Source organism: Gavia stellata, chromosome 15 (genome assembly GCF_030936135.1).
Source record: "Gavia stellata isolate bGavSte3 chromosome 15, bGavSte3.hap2, whole genome shotgun sequence".
NCBI classification, from domain to species: domain Eukaryota; kingdom Metazoa; phylum Chordata; class Aves; order Gaviiformes; family Gaviidae; genus Gavia; species Gavia stellata.
In genome coordinates this window covers 3,501,279-3,523,180 of record NC_082608.1, presented here as the reverse complement: position 1 = coordinate 3,523,180, position 21,902 = coordinate 3,501,279, and the positions used below count along the sequence as shown (strand labels likewise).

Below are 21,902 nucleotides of genomic sequence, written 5' to 3'. Positions count from 1 at the left end.
TGGCATCTTCTCATAACAGTAACAGGAATGAGGAGTTGGGTGCACAGTTGGACTGGCTATTCCAGTTACGTTTCTTGGTGCCAGCTCTCCCGTTTGTCTTGGAAAATTGCTGAAATGGAAAAAAATGTCCGGGAGGTGTTGCTACAATTTGGGAGATTATGGAAAAGTTGTGCTGGAAAGAAAGAGAAACTGTGTTTTCCATTTCTTTCCCTCCTCTTCCTCACTCTGTTGTTTGCTCATTATAATTACATAGAGTGTCTCTAATGATATTCCCACAGTAGTTGAAACAGGGAGGCACAACCAGCGTACTGTTACCAGCACGGCTCAGAGCATCAAACCCGGGAGGTCTGAACCATGAGGGCGCGTGGAGATACCACTGCTTGTGCACATACAGTTGCTTTATCTGCAGTGATTCAGTTGAATCTCATGCTCCTGTATTTTTCATGGAGCTTCCCTTGAACTTAAACAATATTGGCTACATAGGGTAAGAGGAGTATTTCTGTGGGAGTCACTGTCACATCTACTGTAAAGTCTGTTTCTGTGCCCTGCTCTTATTCTCTGTCTGGGGTGTTTTATTTCGAAGACAAACAGTAACTGGAGGCCCCTGCTTAGATGACGTTCTTTACAAATGCAGTGTTGATGCGTTTGTTTTTAAGGAGAGAGGTTTTTTTCCACAAAGCATGCAGGTGTGCTTTTCAGCCTGGCTAGTTTTTCTTCATAACACAAAGATCATTAGCTTGGTTCTTGTCATGACCATAAATTTGTTTGCCATAGAGCTATATACTTTGAAGACATACTCTCTTCAAAAGAATAATGCAGGAATCAGTACTACAGTTCACATTTATTCCAATGGCAAAGTTGACACCTTCATGGTCAGCTAAACCGATGAAACAGTTTTGCTCATTTACAGTCTGAGATGTGATTGAACTATAATGGCTGAAGCTAGGGCTATTCTGTGTAGCATCCCATCTCCCTGAAGGACTCTTAATGTGGCGTTCAGATTATTTACCCTTCCCAGCTTTGGGTTTCTTAGCCGCACGTAGATTGGGGGGTGATAAACTCCGTGGAGCTCATTTTCCAGGAGTATGCCAAAATTTTAGCTCTCTTCTGGTTTGCACACCCAGATTTGCTTCCCATGAAGGAAGAGACAATGGCATACGCTTGGACTTGTATGTATAGAAACCCTTCATGCTGGAGGGTACACATTAAATAAACTTTATTTAGGATTCTTTTGAAATCCTTTTTGAAATTTTGGCTACCTCCTGGCAATGTGAACCTTCTAGAAGATGTCACTAAAGGTTAAGTTCCCCTCATAACAAACGTTTTGGTTTTGTCTACACATTATTGATCAGTGTTTGAGAATCTCGTTTGATTCTTTCGTCGAGTGAGATTTCTCATGTATGGCACGGCTCAAATTTTTAAGCATTAAAGAACATTTCCTTCCAAGTATCTGATGATTTATTAACACAGCAATGATGTGTTTGAAGCTGTTTTTTAAGCTGGTATTGAAATACCCCTGGTATTTCAGTAGCATTTCGCTGTTTTTTGTTCAAGTACCTGTTGATGCTTTTCTTGACATCCAGATGTAATAGAACTGTTTTGCACTGCTGGGACAGATGTGTGTAAATACAAACTGTTAAGATATTGTCATGTTTGTGGCTTTGCGTACTTATTATACTGGAGTACGGTAAACATGAGATGTGCAAGATTTTCCAGTTAGCTCAGAAAATTCCCATGATACCAAGTAATGCGATTGAATTTAAAGTTATTTCCTTCACTCTAGCTCTAAAATTTTAACCGTTGCTACTCATTACATTTTTTTTCTTCTCAACAAGAATCTTTCTGCCGTAGCCTTGCTGGCTTGATCTCTTTCATGAGCACTGTTTATTACCTGATACCAGTCTAATTGGAGGACGTGCCACTCCTCAGTCCATACAGGACAAGTTTTTGATATGCAATTATAGGAATAGACACAATTTTGCATAGTACAGCACAGTAGCAGCATGGTCTCTCCAACAGATTGTACTAATGTGCTATGGCATAGAGATGATATCTTTTAATAAAAAGTACTTGATGTCAAGTACCTTTGTGTACTTGACACAGTCAGTACTCTGACTGAAAATAAAAATTCAGAGCTGTCAGTTTTGCACTTACTTGTTTAATTTACAGGCAGGGGACAAATGTAAATATGTAGCAGTAGAAACTGGCATTTTGAATTCCAAACACAACCTTAGCAGGCTTTCCCCTTTATGGAAAAAAGCCTTTTCCTCATCTCTAATGAGCTTTTTATGCCCCCCCACCCCAAGAGCTAACAAAATGTCATGTTCAGTGGTGTAACAGGGATCAGAATCCACTCCTAGCTTCCAAATGTTTGACTAGTTTGATTTCTTAACCTTTGCAAATGTACTGAGAATTGGAATATATTTTGCATATTTCAGCATACTATTGAAAAATACTGTTTCTGTCAAAATTATATAATTGGGACACTTTACTAAACCACGAATATGTTCTCTCAGTTTTAATTTTACCTCTAGGTAACATCAGAGTTTAACAGGATATCACATACAACTTTTTCCTCTAGTAATAATTATCCTATGTTAAAACACTGGGAATTTATATTTAGATATTGCCTTCCTATAAATTTCCATAGACATAGAAGAGTGGTCCATGATGCAACTAAGAGTGTAAAATGATTTTTAGAAAGCAGTATCTGAAGTAGTTCCCTATAGAAGGGTAATTCAATTAATGTATTATTGATACAGAGCTACTAATGTAGAACAGTTGAGATGAGCTTAAGTCAGGCTTATGGTGAAGAAGGAGCCGCTCTGGCTTATTTGCTTACATATATTTTCTTTTGTAAATGTGAATTTAGAAGTTTCTTCTGTATTAAGCAGCACAAAATATGTTATATTTGTGAAGTGCTGACTTGGTTTGGTGGAAGTGGAACCTTTCTGCCAAGACCCACGTTGCTGAAAAGAACGCTCAGCGTTGTCTTCTGCTGGACTGCCACGTAGCTGCTCAGGCCGAGTCACCACAAGATAATACACCCTTGAAAACGGAAGTCTAAAAGTAGCTACAGTATTTGGCCACACAAAGGAATGTTTTTATGCAGAATTATAGGGCTTGTAATATTCCAGGGGTCAAGTAGTTTTCCTGTCTGCACATCCCATAGTCCTTGTCCATCTGTGAAATACCAAATTAGACTGAATAATCAGATTTTCCTTACTACTTTATTTCGGACCATATTTAATACACTAGTGCTGCTACTGTAGCTGGGAATTAACTAGGAGGCTGCAAGGATATTTATCTTCTCTCCTAGTAGTTGTCACAAGTATTTGCCTCCATTTTGATTATACTCACAATGACTCTGCTTGGCGGTTTACATCGATACCACCACTCAAAAATAACCCCCCAAAGTCAAAAAAGTTGGAGGAAATATGAAATCTGAAAGACAAGCTGCTTTGGATGTACTTCCACGCTGGCACTTTCCAAGGCAATTCTAATTATGTTAATGTCTTAAGCTCTTGCTTTTGAGCTTGTTTGTTTGTTTGTTTGTTAATTAGCAGAGTGTTTATGAAAGCCCCTTTCCTTTTCCCCTCAGGGGTGTGTGTAAAGCAGCCGCTGTTCCTAGCAAGTGCAGAGCCCTGGGCACTGTGCCCCTGTGGTGGCAACCCCGGGGGGCATATGTTGCACTCACCCACTTGCGTATAGGGGCAGTCAGTCTTTGTTCTAGGCCTTGTCTTGTCATTCTTTGAGAGCGCAAGATCCCAAGCCCATTTCAGTATAGACCTGTGCACAAGGGACAGCATGCAATACATATTTATTTATGATTAATGGAAATGAGTGTGATCCTATGCATAAATTGGTTGATGAGTACGAGGCCTTGTCAGGCACTCCATTAAGGCTGCACAGGAAATTCTAAAGCCAATTTGAGTTGACTTCTTTTCCTCAACTGAGTATAATTTATGTTGGGATGTTCAGCTTTTAGACTTAAATCTTTTATGCTTTTTGGATAGAGACACTGAAAATTATTCCATCTGCTTTAGTCAGTAAGAGGATTATAAGCAGCACGCTCTTGCTATAAGGCAGAAAACTTTATGTGCAGTATTTTCAGCATGGTTATAGTAGGTGGCATTGAAAGATGTACAATGGGCACACTTCTCTGCAGCAGGAGACACTGCAAATTTGTAAACTAGTAGAGACTTTACAATATATAGTTTTCAGTGTTGAAGAGAAAATCTGATTTTGAGTTACTAAGTTTGGAAAATACAATTCATACACCTGCCTGCCCTAGATAGTAGAGGATATAAACTAATAGTTTCCCACTTTTCTATTGGAATGGCACATGTTGCATAAAAAATTGGAGAGAATGCTCCTTTTAATTCACCTGTGACGCTGTGATATATTCAGACCAAGGCAGTCTGAGGGAGGAAGAAAGAGGTCTGCATAGCCAAGCTTCTACAGTAGCCCAGCAGATCGGCATGTCCTCTGGGACTCTGCTATGATCTTGTGAGTTTAGGAGAATCCTCTGGCATAGGGGTAGATCCACCAGTGATCACGTGTATCTTCCTTGCCTTCACCCTCCCTGAAGCAGGTTAACTGTATGGGAACACCAGTAAGAACACCATCAACATCCGCTTGGAAAACTGTCTAAAAGAGGACTGAACAGCCTGAGGACAGAATAATGCAAGTTGTTCATGACATACTCTTCTAGCTGGAACAAAACCCAAAATTAACAAGGCATTGTTGAGTGCAAATGACTTCTAAATTCACTTACTGCATAGCTGACTGTCCAGTTGTAAAATGAATCAGCTGGTTCTTGGATAGCTGAAAACCAAGAAAACCAGCCAGGCTGACAAAATTGTGCCTGTCTGAAATGGAGCCCTGGTTGTTACTTAGAGGTGTCAGATGAAATTCGAGCCTAGCCTTGTGAAGGAGAGTCATCTGGGGCTTTGTTTTTGGAGCCCTGGGTATAACTTTCCTCTGCGGGCATTTTCTTTAGTAGTCCATGCAATGTGGCCATGTTAACTGTCAACAGGAAAACATTATGCTCAAACTAGTTTCTTGCCTCAATCCAAATCTTGATCCTCGAATTACTGGGAATTTTCATTTGCAGCTGGGTAAATCCTGAACTGGCAAAACCTTCAGCAGAGCTGAAAACCTAAAGCAGAACTTGATTCTTATTTGCTTGTCTGTCCACCAGCAAATATATTTTTAAAAGATCATGGCATATGATATAGATGAGGAATTATGCTACATCCAGCTTCCCTGGAAGCCCTGCCTCTTCTGTGTGTAAGAGCAGGGGCGCATGTTGTGTTTTCATCTGGTTGGCAGACATGGGGGCTGCTGCTGCGAAATTACATAGCTGAAGAATGTAAACACTTTACTGAGACACACAGCAAAATCCCCAACACCTCTGTAGAGGAATGCAAAAAATACATCAAAATCCAAAACTTGCTATGGAATAGAGAAAACATGGTCAAAACCAGTATTTATGTCGTGTTTCATCCTTTTCCCCAGAGTCCCTTGGCATTTTTTCCTTCTGCATTCTAGTCTTACACAGATACCAAGAATTAGACTGCTGATAATACTAGTGTTACCTGACACTCCAGTGGAGGGACTGAATCTGGCATATGACCAAGAGCTGGGATGCAAAAGGGTGGCAATGCAGCTGGGACAGAGAACCAATGGGATTGCGAAGAGCAGGAGAAAGTCACATTTTTTGCCTGTGTTGCAGGTCAAAATCGAAATGTTTTAGTAGTGGTGATGAGGAAGGAGTCAGTGTGCTAGTGGCAAGTGGGGCCCCAGTAAGCCCCAGTGTGTCTCTCTGGTGGTTTTTGTGTCTGCCTCTGAGTGTGTGTGTGTGTGTGTTTTCAAAATGGAGCTAGATGGAAAGAGCACAGGAAAAGGCCAGTACCGTGTACAAAGGCTGCACAGGCGGGGTTGGAAGTAGAGTTGTATCAGCTCTTCCATTAACCACCTTTTTATTTCTTTCTTCCCTTCCAGGTGCAAGTGGGAAGTACACCTCAGGACCAAAGAATTGTGGGATACATTTCCTGCACTCACTTGCAAGCTATTGCAGGTACTGTCCTAATTTGTATGTCTTAGTTTTTCACTGTTTCTAGGCCTGCAGTGGTATTCTCGTGCGAAAGCAGCAAGCATTGCTCCTCCAGTATTGCTGACAAAGTGCAGTGTGCATTGCAAATAGCAGTGAAATAGAGAAGAAAGAAGGGTAGACAAGTATGTCCCCAAACCTTCACATTTTCAGTCTCAGAGTTAATTAAGTATTATTGGACACAAACAAAAAACATCCCTTGAGAGCTTTTCTTCTCTTTGCTCCCTCTTAATCAAATACTGTTATTTTAGCAAATACATTACTATCTTCATTAGTCAACAGCATTTGCCAACCCATACTGTGAGTATCAGCATATAAACTAAAATTTCTTTGTACGTAACTAGGGGATTATCAGAAGATACAAGTTAGGACAATTTTTCCATCAGAAATCAGTGGCTGGAATAAGCCCAAATTGTCCGGTTTTTAACCTGCAAATTTCATACATAAATGGCTAGCAAGTTAGTATACTCCTTGAAAAATTCTCTTGGTCATGTTTTTAAAAGCAGTTCCACTGTTACATTTACTAGAGCATGACACAGCATGCTGTGTCCTTTGCTTCATGAAACAGTGTTTTCTAAGGCCGTTAAATAAAATGCAAAAACTCTTAGCAGGGTGTGGAAGGCCTTTTTTGGAATTTTCACTGAATTATCTTAAAAAAGAATGAGATATTCTTTAACAGCAGATTTCTGTGTCTGTGAGGTATGTGGACTCCCCTGCCTTCCCATAACCAGACTGGAATTTCATGTAGCTCTGTCAGGTTGTGGTGGGGCCTGTTCCTCCTTAACCATCTTATGACCTTTTATGCCCTTTTTTTATGGTAGTATCTCAACACTCAGCTCTCCTTTTAATATTAATATTCAGAACAAGACTGAGGTAGATGGGTGGCCTTATCTCCATTTTACAACCCAAGTCGAGAAAGCAAGGGGAAGAATTTATTCTTTACTCCATTTTCAGTGTTCTCATGCATCCATTTTGAAATCAAAATTGACAAATACTTGAAATTCTTGGAGATTCTATGGAAAACTTTCCATGTATTTCTCCTATCTTTTGCATCAAAAATATCAGTTCTACACTTAGTATAGGTGTAGTAATAAAATACACACCAAATCTGCAAACCTTTACTTTGTGTAAGATCAGAATTTAATTTAGCCAGAGGGGTGGATATCCTTAGTTTTACTTGACGCGACTGCCATTCTTGTGCTCCCGAGAGCTGGAGAGCACAACATAGCCCGCCTAGACTGCTTGAAGGCAGCATGTACGCTGCAGACGGAGGGAAGACAGTCATGTATTATAAATGGTAGAACTTTGAACTTGTGCGCTACAGCATGTCTCCGTTAACCCAGTCACACAGCTAGCATTCATTCTACTCTGTCAGTGCTTCAGCTGCGGAGAGACAGACTTGGGAACAAAACTGCCGGTCCCTGAAGTACATTAGAGAGACTGGATAGTTCTAAAGAAGAGTCATGAATTTTTCAGCTACATTTTAACAATGTAACGTCCTTCTCTGGTTTTCTATTTTTGACTCTGGAATTATGGTAATGTACTGTGAGATTGCTGTTGTGGAGCTGAGATTTGTTGCTGTTCTAGTTTAGGTTATAAACTTGCATTTTTAATCCTGTTCCTTTTTTCTACCTAGTCATGTATTCTCAGTTCATCTTTGATAACCACATTGTGACTCCCTAAAATATTTAGGAGGAAGAGGGGGGAGGGAAGAAGAATGGGGAAGTAATGTTCTATTTTCAAAATCAGCCTAAAGTTTCTTCAAGGGTAAACCACAACCTTTCATTTTCCTACTTATGTTTTTGCTTTGTATTTTTAGGCTTATCTGGTTCAAACTACATTCAAATAGAGCAGACAATGATTTAGAGTCCAGCTGTCCTTTGATACAGCATATTAGTTTATGTAATGAAATGGAAAACTAAAGTTCATAAGTTTGGCAGAGCTGTGCTTTCTGATTTGTATCATCTGATTCATAACATTTTGCACATTTAAAAAAATAATCCAAAACCCAGTTCAACGATGTAAAGATGTGGTATCTGTAACAAGCACTGTTTAAAAGGTTAGCCATTTAAATCATCTTGTCATGCACGGCTGAGTGCAATTTGGCTTCCCATCTAGGATACATAAACTTACACTTGACAGTTCCGATACTTACGTGAGTATAAACTGAAGGGATCCAACTGCTTATGTCAGGGACGAACTACTAATGCTTTTTTCCAGAGATGTGCTGGCTCAACTCTGTTCTGAGCAGTTACTCTTTTTTCAAACCTGACATTCACCTTTTTCAATAAAATTTTGGAATTAGATGTAGCTTATCCTCTCAATTCTCTACCTATTACTGAATGGTGCTATGAAGGAGCTCTTCATTTCCACTGTGGAAATAGCTGCATTTCAGTGACAAATGAAGGGATCCTTTAATGAGACTTGAATGTAATTATTTTCCAAGGGACTGTTAAGTTTACACGGTTCTTTTATGTCTTTCAATTAGTCAGTGATTAATGTTCTGGACAGGTTTTGCCATCTAGAATCTACCCACCTCCAAAGTGCCTTTGAGTCATGACTTTCAGACACCCCACCAAGCCATCAAAACAGAGTAAGCCTCAAGCTATTTCAGCCCAGGCCCAGATGCTGTAGCATGCTGGATGCTATCTCATAGCCTTGTTCACCTCCCTGTTCTGCATTTAGTGTGAATCTAGCCATTGGCAGTACAGGTACTGGCAACTCACGCTTCTCTAGCACCAGTTTCAGGTTCCACAAGCCTCCACACAGCTTAAGCAGAACTCAGCTCAGGGCTGAGGGAGATCCCTCAGTGTTTGAAGTTCTGACTGTGCAATCAGGGCTAACTTCAGTGCTAAGCATCCTTAGGCAGGGATTCCACCTATGTTTCTGAAATAGCAAAGCTGGCGTATCCACACCGTGGCAGCCTGCCCTTGCCCCTTCCTCTCAGCTGTGCTGACACGGCTGTGGTAGGCTGTGTTGCACTTGACTGGGGACCTGACCTAGCTGAAAAGTAACTCAGTAAAATAAAAGGGGGGTTTTGTTGTTTTGGAGTTTTGGATGATTTGTTTTTATTTTGTTTTTGTCTTCCCAGCGTAGCCTGGAATAAGTATGTTACAAGCGTAGACGTCTGCGTAATCTGTCACACAGGTGTGACACAGACTGTCTCATGGCTAACCTGAAGCCTTTGGCTGTGACTTGGAAACAATTTTTCCTTTTGACTAGGCTTTACATCCTACACTTTATGAGGGTTTTTTTGCTCATCTCCCCCAGGTTCCCTGCCAATATATCTCAAAGCACTTATCGGTGCTGAGAAGTCTGGTTTTAAAAACCTCCACTGGATCTTTTTAATTTCCTCTGACTAGGCCTGTCAGCTGCTTTGTTCAGCCACCATAGTGCTCCTTCTAACGTCTTTCAGAGTAGGACAAAACGGTCTTCCTCAGTGTATAGTACCTGCCTGCAGTTCTAACTAAAGCCAGGATTTCGCTTAAGCATTCCCAAAGTGAATGGAAAGGGCAAGTATGATTATCCTATCATGAACAAAGGTGCACTATTTATTTATGCTGGCTGAGGTTTCCCACACTACCCTTTCATCCTTCCACAAAATTGGAAGCCGATGGGAACTTGCAAAGACTTCGGAAATGCTGACTGCAGGAACCAGTCACAACACAATTACTTGCATTTTTCCAGGCCAGTTACGGAGGAAAAGAGTGTAGAGCAATTAGCACAAATCTGTATTCTCTGGTTAATCACTGGTGGCAGTCAATCAGATCAGTGATTCTATCTGAACATGTAATTAGAGCTGAAGGCTGGAAGAAGGCGAAGTTGAATGTTAGTGTTGGGAGTTACTACCTGGTTCACGTCTGTTAATATTCACTGATGGTATGTGATTTCAGCAGCAGTTTCTGAAATGTCTGCTCCCTGACTGTTCCAGATTCAGGTTTGGCTTCTCCTCTACTTAAGTGTCTGATTAGTTCAGTTATCTTCATCTCCAAAGCTATTGATCATTGGGAGCTGGTAAGAGTGAGTCTCACTCGTAACTTTTGCATACAGATACATGCAGTACCTGCTGGTTGCTGCAATAAGCTGGATACCATTAGTTTAATATTAATCTCAGAAAACAGTTCTATTCATGTTGCATTAGAGGATCCCATCTTTGTCACGGAAATGTAGCTCACATCATTGCACACGCTCCACAGTGTCCTGAAGTGCAATTACTTCTATGACCTCTAGTGGGGATAATCAGAGATGCCAGGCTATCGCAGGTTCTACACTTTTTCTAAAAAGAAATGAAATTCATCTGTTTCTGTAGAGCCCTGAGGTTAAAAGTGCTGTACAGTGCTGCTACAAAGGCTCAGCATTCTTACCAAAGGAGGTGTATGTCACTACGCAGTTAATGCTTTTTTAGTAATAGCAATGCATGTTACCAGACACCTTTCACAGCATCTTCCTAAAATGGTTTGCCTGTCTGCCTTTTGGTTTTTTCTCAAGAGTTTTCTGGTTTGGAGAATTTTACCTTTGTGTGTTTCAGTTAAGTGGGTTTGCTACATTCCTCACACTGGTCTGTGACAGGTTGCTGCCTGAGTTTTATACCCACATGGTAATGGCTGCATCATTTTATCACTCGTCCTAGTGAAGCCATGCTAGATGGGTAATTCACAGAAAATGCAAAAAACCCCTTGACAGTTCAGGGATGTAAAAGCTGGTCTTAGACAGTTAAGCAATTTATGTATCAGGACTTTGTGGGGAGCAAGGCGTTACTGCATTCTTGTCAACAAGCACCATGCTTAAAAGTTATGTTATCAGGAAACAAAGGGAGGCCAGAAGAAAGTACTGGCCTAAGGAGATGAGATAGGCTAGAAAGATTCAGATGCTGCAAAAGGAGGACAGTCCATGAATTTGAGTAAGCTTCCCCAGGAATGAGAAAGCTGGGACTGTTCAGCTTTAGGAGGAGAAGGATCAGGAAGAATCTTATCCAAGTGTGTAAATACCTGACGGGGAAGGTGTAAGGAAGACAGAGGCAGACTCTCCTCAGTGGGGCCCACTGACAGGACGAGAGGCAATGGGCACAAACTGAAATGCAAGAAATGCCACTTAAACAAAGGAAAACATTTTTCATTGCAAGGGTGACTAAGCACTGGAACAGGTTACTCAGAGGTTGTGGAGTCTCCAACCATGGAGCTATTCAAAGCCTGACTGGACACGGTCCTGAGCAACCTGCTGTAGGTGACCCTGCTTCAGTCGAGGGGTTGGGCTAGATGATCTCCAGAGGTCCCTTTCAGGCTCATACTTTCTGTGAATCTGTAATTCCGCCTATATCTTTAGTTAAGCAGAATGTATACGTTAGTCACGCACACCTTTTGTGGTTAGTGTCACCTGCTCCAGGCTGTATTTATTCCATGTGACCTATTTATTTCTTGTGCTTTTGCCTAGCTACGCCTTCACTGTGGGGCTTTCTTGTGCTGTTGTAGCAAGGGGGTTTCCTAAGAATACGTTGGTCTGGATTTGTGTCAAGCTGTGTGATTAGGGTACTATGTGAACTTGAGGTACAAGTAACGGAATCTGTAGGTGAGGAAACAGATCCAGGAAGCTCTTGTACCTGCTTTTTTATTACAGCCCAACTGGTAAAGATTTGTTCGAAATAATACAAGTGGAAGAAAAAAAGTCAGATTATTTGCTGTTGGAATTACCAGTCTGAAGAGATGAGTTAGTGTCAGAACCTGCTTAAAGCTCTCTCCTTCCCTGGTCATGTTCTTGTCGCTATTTCTTTGAATCCTTTCATTTAGGATTGTATCAAATCATGCTTGGTTGAACACTGCTCATTCGGTTTGTATTTAAATGCTGTTTTAACCCCCCCCACCCTGAGATGTTCTGCAAAATCCAACCCTTCACAGGTTAATAGTGGTAGGGAAGTGAAGTCCTACCGCCTGAAGTTTGTCTGTATGCTCAGGCAGTTCAAGTGTGCTGCGGAGTTCATGTTTGAAAAGCCTATAAAGAGTGCTGGTGACAGCTGCAGCTGAGATGAGTGATTAACAAGCTGTGAGGATGCAGACTTAAATACTCACCGTCTCCATAGTGGCCACTGAAAGCAGCTTTGGACATACATAACTGATGTTTCTAATTGTGTTTTACACCTTTTTAATAGCTAGCACAAAGTAGTAAATTAGGTTAAAATAAAATTACAGTCAGAGTAAGTCATTCTGGGTTTGCTGCTTTTCCTTCCGATTGTGGTATTTGAAAACAGATCTTTTATTTTGAAGAAAAGTCATGTTGTTCTGACTTGACATGTCATTTCAAGTCTGAAACAAGCAAAATCTTAACTGTTAACTATAGGTACTATGAAAACAAAAGGAAAGGAAAGACAATATGGTAAACAATTATTTCTAGGTAAACAATCTATTTCTAGAATGTGTCTCTTCCTGCTCCTTTCCCCACATCAAGCTTTTGCTGTAATCATTTTAAGAGAGCCAGTAATTAATTTTTTCTTAGACTTCACATCACCTAATGTGCTTAAATTTAAGTGTGGTTGGTTGCTATAATTATAGAGCTGTTTTATGCATCAGATGGTTTCACAAACAAAAAATACTTAGCAACCAATCAATCTCAACCCTTTCATATCACTCCAGTAAAACGGGGGCACATCCTCAGCACACATAGCCTAGCGTTAACTTCCCCGCAACTAGTGAAAAGGATCTGTCTGGCTCTCTGTTTCTGAAGTACTGCCTACCTAAACCTGTATTTACACATACCTTTAAAAATACGAAAAAATACTTCTGTTTAGGCATTCTTACTTGACCACAAATAGAACCCTTCCTTGGATGGACTACTACAGTACGAGTAAGTTGAATTTACCATTGATGTATATTTACTAATAACACTTGAAAGTTAAACTTTTCATTTTAAAAAATTAGAAAGCAAAGCAAAGCAAGATCAAGTGGTTTAACCTCAGAACATGCTGTCCAGTTTTCTCTGAAGTAGGATTTTAACTTTGAACTCCAGCTTCTAAGCATAGTACATCAGATCATCCTCCTCCTGTAGCTAGAAACATCACCAATTTGGGTGGTTGGCTGCAGCACGGACGCCTTGTCATCTTATTTCTTCAGACGTGCCTAGTATTGATTGATTCCAGAAGGAGCTATTTAAATCATCAAAAAGTGTGGTTCCTAATGAACTTCATCATGTACTGAGTGTACCGTTAGCCACACCATTTTTTATCTTGCACCCTTTTTCTCAAGATGTCTAGCAATAGCTTAGCAACTAATCTGTGGCAGAGTAGCATGCTAAAAGGAGGTCTCACTTTTTGTTTTGGTTTTTTGTTTGTTTGTTTGTTTGCTACAGGAGATACTACTGTTCGATGTGAGCAACTGGATATGCTTCAAGATTGGCTGTCTGAATTCAGAAAATCTACCTCCTCCTCCAGTACAGCCAATCCAGAGGAGCTGGTGGCTTTTGATGTCATCTGTGGAGATCTCAACTTCGATAACTGCTCCTCTGGTAAGACAAGGTTTTCCTTTTCCTGGTGTCTACCTATTCGGAAAAGGAACAGGAAAGTTCTTGATTCCTGTGGGTTACAGCAGTATACAAAGTTGGGATGGGCTCTTCCACTGAAAGACTTAATTGCTACAGATAGGTCTGAAATAATAGGTACTAGCCTTGAGATAAGCCAAGGAGAGTAGCTCACACTTACAAGTTCTGTTGATGTATTAAGCATGATGTTTTTTAAGGCACGAAGGGCAGTAATTTGTGACTCGCGGTAGCAATAATGAGGACAGATCCAGTGATTTAGCTTTACTTGAATTAGGTAGACATCTATTGTCCTAGAATTTTAGTTACTAAAGACAGATAGGTATGTTATGGGTTTTTTGTGGAGAAAAAGTAAATTCGTGCAGTTAAAAATAATTTGATAGTGCATGTACACAAACATAGGAGATTAATGCTGCAGAGAGAACTAAACATTGCTGAATCAGTCTTGGAAAAAATAACCGATGCTGTGTATTTCTGGTTTATTTTAATAAATTTTTAATATTTTTTTTCTGTATTTGGGGTACCAGAAAAAGAACTCCACAAAACCATAACTAATGCGTGAAAGTTCACAGAGGTGGTAGCCTTTTCCAAACATAAATATTATGCTCTGTTAACAGTTAAATTGCCAACACAGAGTGCAGAGCATTGTGTTTGTGTATCCTCTCTGCCTTCCCGCTTGCTACAGCTCAGGCATCCAGCAGAGCTCCTTGCTGGCCTTATACGATGGCAGTCGACTCTGCCGGTTTGGAGCTGGCAAACGGCTCAGCAGTGCCCAACAGCCAGCCTGCCGCAAGGCTGATGGCTAAAAGGCCCTTTGCGTGACTGGGCCAAAAGTGAAGCGCTGAGATAGAAAGAGCACAAGACAGGTACAGGGAGCAGGGTTCATCAATCAGAGGGATTTCCTCTGTGCTGTGCTACCAGGGAGATGTGCAGCATACCGGTGAGCTCAGGCTGCAGCTTTCAAAGTGGGATTCAGCAACTCAGACCAGAGTTTGTGGATCAGCAGGTGAATCTGTGAACAGCATCTAGTGTGAATTCTGTAGCCTTCACAAGAAGCCTAGGTAACTGAGGCTGAGAGCAACCACAGTACCAAAAATAATTTTAAGAAACAAAAAGCAAGCGTCATCTGATCTCAAAAATAACTAGTATTTTCTAATCTCATGACTTTTATCAGACACTTACAATGGAAGATTTTAGCAAAGTTGGAGAAACATTTAATTGGGTAGAAAAGACCATCAACCCAAACCACAGCCGTTCTATTGTTCATTTCTAGCTCGTACGTACAAAAAATAAATCCGTCACAACTCTCTGATCCAAAGTCAAGTCAGAACAGTCAGAGAAGGTGCTGGCAAGTGCTCCGACTGGTAGAAGAATCCATTACGCACTGTGCAGGTGAACAGTAAATGGTAATGGCTACAGGATACTGTAGTTAAACAAACACGTATTAGGATAAAATATAACAGTAGCAGTGGTAGTGAGTTTTTAGGGAAGGAAGGAAGGAAGAAATGTGGTCAATAACAGGTCTTCAGCGAGCCAAGCTGCTACACAGACAGGCTGAGGAGGCAACTGCAGCAGTCCCGATGAAGGGACAGAAGCTGGGGGATACAAATGGACGCATCGCTGTGATTTGACTGTTTCATTTGCGATACTGTTGGATGGACGGAGTGGCCTGGAGGCAAAGATGTCCATCGAGGAAATAAACAATCTGCTGCATAGCAAAGGGGAGACGGCAGAGTCAGATCACAAATGGAAAGTGAGTGGGGCCGTGCAGCACAGGGAGAGAGACGGGAGTGAAGCTGAGGTGGAACATACGGGCAGTGTTCTCTACCCGAGCAGCTTTGGCACTCTAACCAAGATCTTGCACAAGTAGATAGTATAATTAATGCTGTTGTGACCTGTCTTTTTAAAGCAAAAGTAAAAACAACTATTTGCTTTTGCAAGTAATAGTTGTAAATATTGCAACCACTACTAAAGAGGACTGAAAAGTAGGTTATAAAAAACATTTTATTTTTGCCGTCTCTGCAGCTTATTTACATCCCCTTTAAAATTCACTGGAAACTGAAATTAAGCTGGCTATTTCATTTTTTATTTTTAGATTGCTTTCTTTCCTTATGCACTAAGCAAGATGAATGCAATGTTTAAATTTTTCTCCTCCATTTTCACAGTACTCATTGTTTCAGAGACATTTGTTAGCATTGCAGAGAATTTAACATTTTTTTCTTAATCAGATAATCAGCTTCCTGCAACTCTGTGTATGATTTTTCTGTATTCTTTCCCACTCCACAGACTGACACACAAGTAATTAATGTTTCAGTGAGTATCAAGCTCCTCCTCTTAGATATATTGACAGTACAGTTTTCAAAGATCTCCAGGTCCATGGGCAACCTTATGCTTATGACATATTTTCTGCAACTCAAGTCTTCCCTCCAGCTTTACAGAACATTATGACAACATTCATAAGTGAATTCACACTTAGTGGGAACATTATTTGAAAGTTACTTATTGTCAGGTTGCTTTGGACTGACTTGTGTAAAAGTCTATTATGTTTTTAAACCTTTTAGCGTAAGATAAAAAGCCTTCCAGTCAGATGGGTTAAGTTTGTCTCACCAGCTGTGACTCGTCACTATCAGTGCCACAGTTGCAAATTAATCACAACAAAATTTTAATCTATCATCTTAGATAGGTCATGCTGATTATGTTTAGAATGGCTTTAATGCTTTAGGTAATATCCCAAGCAAATTATCAACTGCCTGTCCTTTCTCTTATCTACTATAGTTTGGAAAACATTCAGTGAATTCTTCCGAAGCATGTAAAGCACAAACCCGTATCTTCAAACTTGTGGGTGTATATATACATTTAAGCACCCACAAACAGCCATTTACACTGTGAAGTCAGATCATACAATGGAGAACTGGACTATCTCAACAAGGGTTTTGTACCAGTGTAAGCAATGCAATGTCAATGGCAGGGTAAGGAAGTATGTTGGGAAACCTTCACTTCAGTTTACAGCTAGAAACTACCAGAAATGACTTTCTATGAAAAGATTTTGTAGGAAAGCACTGTTAGTAGCAAGCATTTGTTGGAATTTCTAATCAAGAGAAGATATTGCTGTGCAGTAAAGCTATACTGAACTGGTTCAAATCCACCCTCTATACGTATACCGAGTAGGAAGGAGGACTTGCCTTTTCTGTTGCAGCAGAACACACAGCTGTCCACAGGTTCACAACACGTAGCTGATGTGCCTTTTCTTGGGCTTGTTCTTTCCCTGCAGAGGACAAGCTGGAGCAACAGCACTCTCTGTTTACACACTACAAAGACCCATGTCGAATTGGTCCTGGGGAGGATAAACCATGGGCAATTGGTAAGACCTTCTCTAGCTATTGGTGTGTGAACATTTACTTGTCTGTCACTCACACGGCATCTATAAGCAGCAGGTAGTTCAGCTAACTGGCAGTAAGAATTTGGTGGAGACCAGGTATTTACAAGGCGTATTTCTGTACGTATATTTTATAAAACTTAACAGTGTCTTGTTGAATTATAATTAAGAACCAGAGATCTCAAACTTCAGTCCACATTCTAGAACTTAGGCATCAAGCTACTTGAATGCCTTCCCACATCTATTGTACTTTAAAAATAATCTCTAGATTACTTGGGGCAGGGGGGGAAGCCAAATTATTGTTTCTGTACTTTCTACATGCTGTGAAAGCCTGCAGCTTATGATCAGAATGTTCCATCTGGTGTTCCGTAAATACTGTGAGGATGTAACAAAGCAATTCAATAACACTACGAACTTGTGGGGTTCATCTTATAAAAGATTTCATGGAACTCCGAGATACTCATAACCTGGTGAAACTCAGTTGAACTTGGTGAATTTTTAGATCAGGAGTTAGACTTTTGCTAGAGGAGCAATTATAGATGTGAAGGTACTAAAGGTAAGAATGTGCAACTGTTTAATAACGTTGCTTTACTCAGTTGTAGCAGAAAAACAAAAAAACGAGACATTGGGGCTGAGGAACTGGAAGGGCAGAGGCAGCGTTTTGGAAGATGGCAGGCGGTAGGGAGGTCTGGATAGAAGAGAAGTAGACACAAAGTGCTTGCAGTCAGAGCGGTCCCCGCACCCCCCCAAGGATGCTGTCTTTACACACCCGTGCCCGCCTGAGCTTCCCGAGAGGCAAGTCATGGGAAGTGTGCTGGGACAGTCACATCTCCCTTTCTGTTCACAGGTACCCTGCTGGATCCTGAAGGACTGTATGATGAAGAAGTGTGCACTCCAGATAACCTACAGAAGTATGCAATTCCTAATCCTCCCACGTGCTTTAGACAATTCCCTAAAAAGCCAGTTCATTGCTTGCTATTTAACATTTCACAAATTGAGGGGTGTTTTATGGACTGTAAAAAAACCAAAAAACAACGAAACATAATTTTTTACTCAGGGGTAACTTGGGGAAGAGGAAAAAAAGGGAAGGAAGAGTGGCTGCTTCTGTAAGTCTAATAGAGTTGTCTTCAGTGGGTGAAGAGATGAGAGCGACTGCAGTCAGTGCTTTTGTGTCTCTAGAGTTGGTCCTACCTGCACAGGCCCATAGGACAAGAAACTCCGAGCGCTACCGAAGAGGGTACGCGGCAGCTTGTCCAGAAGTCTTTCTGCAGGCAGCTGGTTCTGTGGTCATGGCCCTGTAAAGGGCAGCAACAAAAGGAAATGTAGTTTTCCTCAAATAAAAAACCCATAAAGTTTAAAACACCACCCCCAACCCAACAACTAATTACCCATTCTAGAAAGCTTGCAGAATTCCATACACCTAAAAAAGCAAGTTCATAAATATAGAGAGGCATTAAATAGCACATCAGACATAACTAGGAGTATGGCTTAATATCTATCAGTGACACCAGTGCAGCATTACTTTTAAGGAGTGTTTGATATTGAGAAACAGGTATCTTTCTTTGGATTGAGCTAATGGACTTATGAGAAATTAAAAAAAACCCTTAATTTGCAGAAGTGTTAAGATAAATTTCTTGAATACCTGTACTGTTTGTTAAACAATATGCCAGTGGAGAGAAATTGATAAGCTTTGTACATTTTAGAGCAGCACTTAATGAATGATAATCCTTTGTGCACCTACCCTACCCTGAAGGCTAGTTTAATGGACTAAATATGTTATCATCATGACTAACTATGAAATAGGTTCTAGCTGTTCATTACCAAAATATACTGAGGAGGTAAAATTATTTGAATTAATGAGTCTGTGCAGATGCTTCAGTTAACACCCATAATGGAAACGGTACAGTGTATAGGCACAGTTTATGTTGGCATTTTTACTCACAAAGTACAGTACACTGCATGGTATAGATGGGCACTTAGTTGAATGCGTTAGGCGAGGCTACCCCTTGACGTCGTCTTTGTATCAGTTTGGAACAAAGAAATTGAATTCTAGACATAAGGTCTGGGTTTAGTTTATATTCAGAATAAGGATTTCTTACAGCAAGTCACGCTCTGCCCATTCAAGAGCCTGCAAAATTTCTAGGTATTTCTATTCACGTGTTCAAAACATGGATTTGGTACACGTGAAAGGGATTTCTGGAAAGCGAAAGTAAGGTAATTTGGCCCTACAATCAAGTTTGCAAATGCAAATCTGTATGTGGGTGTAACATTCTATTTTATGGTTCCAAGAGCAGGCTTGGAGCTTTTTTAAAAAAAAAAAAAATTAAAAAAAATTTTAAAACACGCCCAAAACCCAAAAAACCCTGTGTTTTCAAGCAGCCTTGAGACAATCTGTCACCAAATTACTTTTGGGGTATTTTGTTTAATTCCCCGAAGAGTTACTTGTATTCAGCAATTAAGTTCCACTGCCAAATACATGACTGATAGATAAAGAGCCATCAAATGATCAATAAAGATTTAAGAGTATTACTTCCACTACCTCTGTGTATGTACAGCACCTCAGGGTGAGATAACTGGAAAATATTCTTGAGTGTTGGTAACAGAATCTAAGTAAGACTTTTTGCCTACTAAATGTGGCTTTCAGTTTTCTGCAATACGTTGTAATTCTCTTAAACTGATGAAAAAACCCTCTATTAGACCAGAATTTCCACTAGCTTTTTATGCAGATCTGCAGGAAAATGGGGATCTGCATGTGTATGTTGTGTAGATGTACTTGTATAGTAGAGGAACCATCGCTTCCACGAGAGGCCAAGAGAGCCTGTCCTCCCATCTCTGCAAGGGACTGATAAACATAAAAATTGCTGGTAAGTTCAGTAAAATTTAAAGCCATTAATGGAATCTGGGCTTTAATGACATTTAAATGTTAAATAGCACTGAAGCTACGGAGCACTGTCTAGCTAATGAGCATCATTCATATACACAGCAAAACCGGGTACAGCCTAAAATTGATCCATTCTCAAATTTTCCAATAATAAACCTTGATCAAGCCTTACAGACATTTAAATTGGCAATGTAAGCTATCCAGATAATTATTTCTTCATCAGCACTCTTCTCTAGTTTATAAATAAAATTAAGCAGTTCACATTACTAAACTAATTAGGCCATAAAAGCAGCAGAACAACTAGTTCTGAAATATCTCTTTCATGTTAACTACAGCATATGTAAAACATCAGACTAGAAGAACATACTTGGTACAAATAACAAGCAAGTCATTTCTAATTATAGAACAATTAATAAACTAGATGTAACAGTCTGGGCCCTGCCACAGTGCTGGAAGCCGCACAAGCTTCTGCTCAGAAGGGCTTTGTGAAATGCACACAAATAATCTCATCTCAAAGATGACTGTCACCTTCAAGCAGAACACTGCAGTAAGCCCATTTTCGTTTCTAAACCCTGAATCGAGTTGAGCACAGGAAAGCACATTACAGCAGAGCTAAGAAACAAGACTTAAGTGCAAATTTTTCCAGCTTCCACTGCTGGACCATGGCCCACAATTCTGGGCGACAGGCTGCCACGCCTGTCAGAAAAGTCCTCCTTAACTGGGGTGCTTCTCACCTGCATGAGAGACAGTCCCTCAAGCTTTATGTTGAGGGAATAAGTTTTGCTTTATGGCTCCCTTACACGTGCTGCTCTTCATGCTCCTTTGCTCACTGCAGCTACAGTCAGCACTACAACAAACAGTCGGCCAGAGGGCTGCGTGACAGAATTGTCATACTTAAACTTCAGAGTTACTTGGGACTGAAAATCTTTCAAGGAAAAAATAAAGTTCCAATTACTTTTTATCCCCCCTTTCTTTGTGTCCTATGAATTAAGCCAATTATTCTGACAAAATTCAGGTTTAGTTGTGCAACTCAGTCACAATTAGCTACATTCACTTAAATTGTTAGCATTAAACTGCTAGCACGGCATAGCCAGATATCCAGTACTTGTGTCTACTTCCTGTAGAGACGAACAGCAAACCACTGCGTACAAAGTGGTACAAGTTTTAGTCAGAAGCAGATGCATGCACATTTACAATTCGTTTTCCTCATGTATTTGAAATTAACATTTCCCTTCCATGAGCAGTGGCACAGGTTAAGTGAATACCCAGCATTCACAGACTTTTAAAAGGACATAATTGAAGCTAAAACAAATTCATCTTTTAAGTTAATGCAAATAAGATTTTTTTGCAGTAGTTCTGCAGCGCTAATCAGCAGTTTCTTCTACTTTGTTACTTAATTAGCTTTGCCAAATATAAATACAATTTTTGAAAGAGGTCAGTCCCATCAAAGAGCTTGCTTTCTTCAACCTAGGAAAAGAATTTCAGGAAGTGTATCGTTTGCAGTAACTTTTTGTAGATTCAGCTTGCAAACGGGGTGCAGACAGCGAGCTAACTTAATGTGAGTTACTAGATGACAGTCTAAACCTGAATAATATATAAAAGGAAGCTTACTTTCATAAACTGGTTACAATATGCTCTAAGAACCTTCAATACCTCACTAAGTCCAAAGGGGATTAAGAAAAGTTCTGATTGAATAACTGTATGACCAGAATTTTATCATTGTCATTTGAAGGCACATAAAGTAATTCTTGGGTGTACCAACTGACCCAAACTTACAGATTATAACACTACTGAGACCTAATCAACTGTAGCAAGTGCTGTGTCCCCTCTGCCTCCATTCAGATCCTTCCAAAGAGACAAAATTTGACAAAGAAACCATTTGGGTCTCAAACATTAAAACACATCACAGGAGTCTGGTGTTTGTCTCTTGTTCTTCCTTCATTCTGTACTCTCACATGCGTGCATTAAAAAATTCTTAAACCCAAGCCCATCCAAAGTCAAGTCTTAAA

General features: G+C 40.3%; 1 protein-coding gene across 1 annotated transcript in view; it reads left to right on the top strand.

Annotated features, from left to right (window-relative positions):
• SMPD3 (sphingomyelin phosphodiesterase 3) overlaps positions 1-21,902 on the top strand; it is a 32,648-nt gene that overhangs the window by 7,541 nt on the left and 3,205 nt on the right. The window contains exons 2-5 of the mRNA XM_009812904.2: positions 6,007-6,082; positions 13,451-13,606; positions 16,908-16,997; positions 17,860-17,923. Of these exons, the coding sequence (XP_009811206.2) occupies positions 6,007-6,082; positions 13,451-13,606; positions 16,908-16,997; positions 17,860-17,923 (386 nt within the window). The remainder of the gene's footprint in view (positions 1-6,006; positions 6,083-13,450; positions 13,607-16,907; positions 16,998-17,859; positions 17,924-21,902) is intronic.